Source organism: Neoarius graeffei, chromosome 7 (genome assembly GCF_027579695.1).
Source record: "Neoarius graeffei isolate fNeoGra1 chromosome 7, fNeoGra1.pri, whole genome shotgun sequence".
Classification (NCBI taxonomy): domain Eukaryota; kingdom Metazoa; phylum Chordata; class Actinopteri; order Siluriformes; family Ariidae; genus Neoarius; species Neoarius graeffei.
The window spans coordinates 12,066,276-12,075,190 of NC_083575.1; the positions used below are offsets into that span (position 1 = coordinate 12,066,276).

General features: G+C 40.8%; 1 protein-coding gene across 1 annotated transcript; it reads left to right on the forward strand.

Annotated features, from left to right (window-relative positions):
* The first annotated feature begins 4,841 nt into the window (after nt 1-4,841).
* rsrp1 (arginine/serine-rich protein 1) lies at nt 4,842-8,915 on the forward strand. Its single transcript, XM_060925290.1, has 6 exons — nt 4,842-5,003; nt 6,041-6,607; nt 6,706-6,881; nt 7,142-7,235; nt 7,348-8,108; nt 8,505-8,915. The coding sequence occupies exons 2-5, from the start codon at nt 6,049-6,051 to the stop codon at nt 7,416-7,418; spliced, it is 900 nt and encodes a 299-aa protein (XP_060781273.1). The 5' UTR covers nt 4,842-5,003; nt 6,041-6,048; the 3' UTR covers nt 7,419-8,108; nt 8,505-8,915.

The window sequence follows — 8,915 nt, forward strand, 5'->3', positions numbered from 1 at the left end:
GAAAAGGAAATCAGCATCTCCAAAAAGCTCGTCAGCAGATGGAAGCATGAAGTGCTCTAAAATCTCCTGGTAGAGATGGCTGTGTTGACTTTGGACTTGATAAAATACAATGGACCAACACCAGCAGATGACATGGCACCCCAAATCATCACAGACTGTGGAAACTTCACACTGGGCTTCAAACACCTTGGATTCTGTGCCTCTCTACTCTTCCTCCAGACTCTAGAACTGTGATTTCCAAATTAAATGCAAAATGTACTTTCATCTGAAAAGAGGACTTTGGACCACTGAACAACAGTCCATTTCTTTCTCTCCTTAGCCCAGATAAGACACTTCTGACATTGTCGCTGGCTCAGGAGTAGCTTGATATTAGGAATGCAAAAGTTGTATCCCCTTTCTTGAAGATATCTGTTCGTGATGGGTCTTGATACACTAACACCAGCCTCAGTCCACTCCTTGTGAAGCTTTCCCAAGTTCTTGAATCAACTTTTCTTGACAATCCTCTCAAGACTGTGGCCATCCCTGTTGCTTGTGCACCTTTTCCAGCCACCCTTTTCAGCAATTACCTTTTGTGGCTAATGCTGGGCATACACTGTGCGATTTTTGGCCCGATTTTGACACGATTTTCACTCGTGCGACTATTTTGGAGATCGAGCCGAGTTTTGGCTCAATCGTGCGTCTCAGATCGTGTAGTATACATGGGGTAACAACAAGCGATTAACACCTCACGACCTCCTCCCGATCGATCGGATGAAAATCAAACCTGTTTGAAATCCTGAGCATCGGATCCGAGCATCGCATCCGAGCATCGGATCGTATAGTGTGAGAACAGGAATCGTAAGCTGCATGCTGTTTACCCCTGCGATTCACTTGTACAGTGTGAGCAGCAGCTGAATACCGCGATTGAAAAAAATTGCACAGTGTATGCCCAGCTTTACCCTCCTTGTGGAGGGCATCAGTGATCATCTTCTGGACAACAGTCAAGTCAGCAGTCTTCCCCATGATTGTGGTTGTGTGTACTGAACTAGACCGAGAGATACACTGTGTTCATACTGTTTTACTCAAACTCAAAATGAAATATTCTAATATTTTGAGATGGGTTTTTTTAATGTTTTTGTACTGTATGCCATACTGATTAAAATTAAAATAGAAAAATGCTTGAAACATTTTAGTTTATGTGTAATGAGTCTATAATATATAACATTTTCACTTTCTTAAATAACTGATGGAAATTATTGAACTTTTTTACAATATTCTAATTTTTTGAGACACACTAGCATAGATTTACATAGAAGACTAGATGCCTCACCGCGTATTCCAGAACGTCTGCACAGAGTGGCCATCTTACCACAGACAAGCTTTTCCACAGAATTTGCGGTACACTGAGGTAAACTGACTTACGCAAGCACAGCCCAGCACTCACATTATGATTTACAGGAAATCAAAGTCCTGACTTTGATGACAAGATGATGTGTGTGTCTGTGTGTGTTTTAACTGTAGATGTTTATATCAGTATGTTTAGTTTTATTTTAACTGCACATTGGAGCCTAGTCAAATGAAATTTCAATCTTCTGTGAGGTATTTCACCTGTCGTCACAGGGTCACGTGATGCCCCGGTGTCCGCCATTTTGAACGTCAAGCTACATACTAACGCTGCAGACAGAGAGGGAGAACCAGCTTGAAAAAAAACGTGTTACAGACACCTAGAATAGATTAATTTGTCAGTAAGCACTCTATAAATAACCATGGTGTTTGCTTGTTGTGCTGTGGGCTGCCACAACAGACAGGGACAGCGTGCAGGACGCTCCTTTTACCGGTTTCTAGTGATGGGAATTTCGGCTCTTTTTCGGGAGCCGGCTCTTTTGGCTCTTCTTACTATAAGGAGCCGGCTCTTTCAGCTCCCAAACAGCTCCTGAGATTTTATTTTTGATTTAATTGCTGCAATTAACTAGTTAATTAATTACATTATTATTTATATTTTATCAATAGGATGTTTTCCATTTTATTTTTTAGTTTTTGTAGCCATTGTAAAGCTTTGTAAAGTATAGCAGTGTAACAATGTTCTAGCTATAGAAATAAAACTTACTTACCAATTAATAAATTATTTTCTCACAAACATAATGCAAAACTGTGTTATATTACCAATATAAAATACACAGCTGATTTTCCCCTCCTCAGGTGCCTCACAGACTCCTCTCCCCTGTGCTCCACAGCTTTAAGCATTACACCAATTTTCGTATTTTTGCAGCTGTGAATGACATCAACCCCCCCAACCAAAAAAAGTAGGTGTACACCATGCTACTTTTTTCCTTTGAATGGTAATAGACAACACAAAGACGCAATCGGACAGCAACTTTTTTTGTGAAAGTCTGGCTACGTTCACACTGCAGGCTGAAGTGACTCAAATCCGATCTTTTCGCCCATATGTGACCTGTATCCGATCTTTTATTGACGATATGAACGACACAGATCCGATTTTTTCAAATCCGACCCAGGCCGTTTGGATATGTGGTCCTAATTCCGATTCCTATCCGCTCTTTTCATATGCGACTTCAGTCTGAACCGCCAGGTCGCATTCATCCGACTTACACGCCATCAACAAGCCACAAACGTCACTATTCTGCGCTGAAGTAGGCGGCGGGTCTCTCAAAAAAAGTTACAACAACATGGCGCATAATCACGGGCGCAGATAGAGGGCCACCCAGATTTAAATTCACTTCGTTCGGTCCCCCCCACTTTGCATAAGGCAAACCTCACGGAAAAATCAAAAGACTAATTAGCATTCGGTTTATTGAGGTGTACGGCAGTGTATACATAGTTGCAACAACTCACATAAAACAAAAAGACTGATATTCGGTTGGTTGAGCTGCGCAGACTGCACAGGTTGCGAGCTCGAGCTTGGTTGCTATAGTAACCCACAACAAGTTTGACAGGCATATCGGGGTTGGGGTTGGTTTGCTGGCAGCTTTGTCCCCCCCAGTTTTTTGTCCCCCCCAGTTCAAAAAACGTATCTGCGCCCCTGCGCATGACATCAATGCGAGGGACGCTTCGGGCTGTGAAGGTTCTGAATCTTCTCAATGGAAGGACGCAGAGGTTAGGGAGCTGATTTCCATTTGGGGGGATGCAGCTATTCAAGCTAGATTGGATGGGTCATACCGCAACCGGGCGGTTTTACTTCCGTAAACACTGGCCATGCTCACTGCGTGTGACGTCGTCGTATCCTGCAATGCGCATGCGGAACACTTTTAGGTCGCTTTTCGTTCATACTGAGGATCACATACAAGTCGCATATATTTGTTAATGTGAACGACCTCACAAAAAAATCGGAATTGAGCATTAAGCCTTGCAGTGTGAACGTAGCGTCTCTCTCTCTGAGGCACCTAAGGACAAAAAACTAATTCGGCTCCCCAACTCGGCTCCCACCGAAGAGCCGGCTCCTGTCGTTCACTTCAAAGAGCCGGCTCTTTGAACCGGATTGTTCGCGACCGACACATCACTACCGGTTTCCTACTGACCCAGACAAGAGGGCCAAATGGATTGCAGCTGTGAAGAGACAGGATTGGGAGCCAACAGAGTACTCCAGACTTTGCAGTGATCATTTCATTTCAGGTTAGTTTATCAGTTAACGCAATTTTGATAAAATATATAGCAAAAAGTAAATGGGTCAGTGTTTGTTAACCCATCTGAGCAGTGAAACAAGGCAGTGTTAATTTGTCTAGGGTTGCATGTAGCAGACATCAGACATAAAACGCAATAACAAAGGCTAGAAAGAAACGGGACACAGAAATAAATAAACAGGGCTCCATACCAAGGCTGGGTACAGTGTTTGTGATAAAAGACAGATCCAATTTAACATGAATCACAGCTTACTTTCTTGTTAAAATGTGCAAAGGTCTCCACCATCTCATACCGCCTTGCACTGAAGGACTTAAGCATGCCGTCCAAAATGGCTGTGTCATGTGACTTGGTCACGTGGGTGAAATACCTCAATTGACTTTGACATGATAATCAGCTTTGAATGTTCTTTTTGTAAATGTAAAGATATCTTTTTATCCTTGGAAGTATAACCACATGTGATTAATTAAATGCTTTTTTTGTCACAAACTACCGTGAGTCGCTGTCACTGTTTTATACTATTACTTACTCGGGCAGTGCATTTGTTATTATGCTATGATGTGAGTTTACATTTGTTATTATGCTATGATGTGAGTGCATTAGGTTTTTGAGGTAGATGAAGTATTTCTGAAGTTTCAGAAGTGAGTAAGCTGTTTATTTAACTTTAGCTTCCCCTACGGCCCTATCACATGTAAAAATATTTTCACTAAAAATTGGAAATAAATTGTATGGTTATTTGTCCTAAGGCCGCAGTTATCCATAAGTATGCAGTGTTAGGCTTCTCACAGCAGAGGAATTTCAGCATGCATCCTGTCTTACAGTCTGTAGTATACTGAAATATTTTCGCCAAGCTATGCGTATTTTTTTAAAACATAAAATGATTATTCATCATTAATATCATAAATACATACTTCCGTTTGTTTTTTTATATAACAAACCAAACCGTTTGAATATCGATTGAAATTTGAGGAAGTTACGGTCATCTGAAAAGTACATATCGCTACCAACACAATGTAATGGGTAAGCCAGCTGTCTGAGGTAAGATGGCCGCCATGTGCGGACGTTCGACTTCATTGATGGGCAATGGGGACGAGGCATCTAGTCTTCTATGTAAATCTATGCGCACTAGTACATCCATCATGGCGGACGCTCATGACGTAGTACAGTTTGATCACGTGGTTGCAAGTAGTTTATTTAAAAAAAAAAAAAACGGTCACGATTAGAGAAGGGGCGGAGCTTCTGGAGCTTTCTGGAAATTTCCATTCTATTCGATGCTGTGTGGAGACCGAACCGCTTCAATCAACCCCGTCAAAGACAGCTGAAGATTTTAACTGCAGGAAAGCTTTATTTTAGTTTTTTTCCTCCGAGGATTTACGCTGTTTCTTCAGGTATGTGTTGATGTTTGATTTTTAATATGATTGTTCCGTGTGACCTTTGTGTGTTCGAGCCTTTAGCTGTTCCTCGCGGTATCCGGTGGTTTAGTGTTTCAGTCCTCAGTGTTTAAATGTGAATAAAGTTGATCGTTCTGGGTTTAAAGGGCTTTTTAAAGGAAAATTTGAACTTTTTGCCTTTAAAAAAAAATTGAGCTCTGTAAACTAACTTAACGTCGATAGTTGAAGAAACCTCGACTAGCTGACTGAATCAAATCAAGGGTTTGTATGTTTAAATCTCTGTGAGCTCAACAGAACAGTTCCACAGGACATTCCACACTTACAGTCTCATAATGATATTCTGCTTCGCTCATCTTTAATACCGTCTGATGTGAATAATTGCCGGTAATAGTTAATTTAGACCGATTTTGAGCTCCTCTTGTCTTTAGTATGTTCAGTCGTGTCATATAGCAGACGTTAAACAAACACTAGCAATAATCATGGCAGTGTAACACTGGGGTCTAAACCTTCCTCACTAGCCTGTTTTTACACCATGGTTTAATTCTGAAAATTTCTTTTGACCATGCTGTTTTACAACGATATGATAAACCTGTATCTATTAAATTAATTACACGTTTCTAAGGTTTAAGTCGTGACATGAATTAAAGTCTAAAGACACCATTAATATTACACAGCTATGAGAGGTTTTTGTGTACGTTAATGGAAAAACAATAACCACTGGAAAAACTACTTGTGAACTAGTGTTTTGATGTTCAGATACTTGGCGTGGAATTTGTCTGTAATCAGACACATGAGCGAACAGTTGGCTGTTTTGTGAAGTGGGGTGTTGTGCTGTGTACACTGTGTTGTGGGAGGAGCTTGGGTGAGACGATGACGTATTTTTGTTCTGGAACGTTCCTTAGTCACCATTTTGTTTTCATTTCTTGGGACACGTCATAGGATATGATTTGACACTTTTTTTTTTTTTTGCTTGTTCATTTTTCAATACGCTTGAGACTATTATTTTGACTTTTAAAAGTAAATGTATTTTGCAGGTTTAACAATGAGAACTGAAAATGGAGTTCGAGCTCAGCAGCGTGATCTTGAAAAGGGAAGGCGACTCGTTTTCAACCAGGACTCTTCACCAACACCCAGCTCATCACGGTCAAGCAGCAGCAGCAGCAGTGACAGTTCTTATTCCAGCAGTGATCGAAGCAGATCCCCGTCTGTGTCGCGCAGGCCACGGAGACACCACCGACATGGATCACGTTACTCTTCATCTTCAAGTCGCAGCTCCCGTTCTCGTTCTCGCCCGCGCTGTTGCCGAACTTCAGATCGTTCCTTTTACCACTGTCGGCATCGATCTCGCTCATACAGCCCCTATCCTAGGTGCTCATCCCGTCATGGACGACGAAGATACTCGCGCTCGATCAGCCGCTCTTCTTCCCGGGAAAGTTATTACAGGAGGTCGAGGAGGTCCCGGTCTCGCTCCTCAAGCTACAGGAGAAGAAGGGGTGCTTACGTTGGCAGGTTCAGGTGCCAATTCTCCCCCTCACCTATGAGGAGATACTACAGGTACAAGTCGAAATCTCCAGAATGCTCCATTCGGCTTAGTCAGAAAGGTAAACCTAATATGCGCCTAACACCAATTTGAATGACAGCAAAGTGTTTTAAAAACGTGTAAGCATTAAAAATTATTTTGATGACTTCCTCTTTCCAGACAAAATGGCTCTTTTGGATGTTGCCAGAGAGAATGCAGCGAAGATTCTGGGAGTAGAGGTGGTGAAGCTGCCTGCCAGCTTGAGGTGTGTTGAGGAACAAGTGGAAAAGACGTTAAAGTCCAACCCTGAGGAAAGGGTGAGAGCAGACCCAGTGCTCCTGAAGAAACCACCACAGGTGAGTGTGATGCAAGCAGACATACTTGTCTGTATCACCTGGCGTCAGTGACGCACTGCATTGTTTGCCATGTTTCCATTTATAATGGAAAAAGAGCCTTTGTTCTGCTAGATTAACAGATCTCATTAATGTGTTTAAAAAGTAGGCCTCTGCTTCATATGCACCTGACAGGGGCTGTTTAGTCTTTGGCTTGGATTTTATGTCAGTGTCATATTTCTGTCATAAAGCAACCTGGGTCATCGTGTAAATTATCTCCTCAGACATGGTTGTTTTTGGCTGATGGATGTAACGGAATCGTGATGAAGACAAAAAATATAGACCACCAACACCTACATACTGTCTTATCTGGATTAGGTAACGGTACTATACAAGATTGTATGTGTGTGAGAGAGAGAATGAATATCTTGGTGAATGTCTGCCGGAGCGCTTCAATTGCATTGTTTTGTATCATTTTCTGTTCCTGTAGATCACATGACAGTGGTCTGCACTCCTCCACCCTTTGGAGTAGGAGAAAGAGGTGGAAATCGTTTCACTTGAGAGACGCCATTTTTCAGGATGGTTTAAAATCTTGTAATGTGCAAAGGTCAAGTAACATCAGTGCAAATATTGTTAGTCCTAGATTTTCCTTATGATAGACTGATGATGCAGTACTGAATTATTATTTTTTATATGAGACTTGGTACAAGGCAGGTCATCCTGTTGTAGAGCCACATACCTCTATCAGTAGGACTTGAATGTAAACTCACTGATGGTTGAACTAGGTGCATTGTGATTTACCAGAGTCTTCCTTGGTTCTGTGTGTCTGAAGAACCTCAGGCGTACAGACTGGCCTTAAGTTCGAAGAAACCTCGTATACCAAAGACCAGTCTGTGCACAGAGTGCTGGATGAGGGTTTGGAAACATATTACATTTACTGCATCTTTATTTAGGATGTTTTTGTTTTATTTTATTACTCTTATACATTTTTGTTTACTTTCTCTCTGACTGCAGCACAAGCGGTTGACAGATGAATAGAAACGTGCACTACAATGCCAAAGTCACTATAAGTAGACTTGGTTTCCTTATTTCTTCATGCATGCAAGATGTTTTGTTAGAAAACAATTATTACATGTATTAGTGTTTAATATAGTTGTCTCTTCTTTTCTTTAGGATGAAGGTGAGGCAGATGAAGACATGGGGATTTCTAGAACATCTCCAGGAAGAAAACCAATTGCCTTCAGTATCCACGTAAGTAGAGCAACTTACCATCAGGGTTATTATGGTTTGAGACCTTTGCATAAACTGAAATAATATAATTTACGTGAAGAGCATGGAAAACTAAATGAAACTAATAATGATTGCTGAAAAGAACAACAATAAGGATATACAAACAATTATCATTCTTTTATTCTGGCTGACTCGAAGGGGGTGTTGAAATCTAGAACATTTTATCAGGCAGAAACAATTGGGGATATATTTCTTGAATCAACCATCTGTGAATGCTCATTTAATGACTTTTTGTGTCACGTTTTATATAATATTTCAAGTCGTAGGGACTTGAATAAACAGGGAGCTGAAAATGGCATTGAAGAGTATCTTTTAGTTTGTGGATTTTCTAATAATTTAAGTTTCTTTTGTCCTCAGAATGTTGTTGCCAAACCATCAGACAGCCCAACGCTTCATGTTACAAAGAGTAAGGTAACATCCAGAGCAGACATTGTGGGGAACAGTAAACCATATGGACGGTGGATCCCTGTCAAGACGGTTTCCATTAAAAAGCGCTGATCCTCGTGTTGGAGTTTATTATTGTGGTGTATATACTGTAAAGTCTGTATGTATAGGGAGATGTGAGCATAGTGGATTCATCAGGAATGTTTTCTTTCAGATGTAAAGTGATTTTAAGTTGGAAGAAGACAAATGGATATCAAACAGGTGGGAGGTTTTGTGTATAACTTTTTTTTTTCTGTAAATAGTTTCTAATAAAGATTTATAAAATGAAGTTGGGTAAAAGAACTGTATGAACAAGACTTTAAATAAACAAATTTCACAATTTAA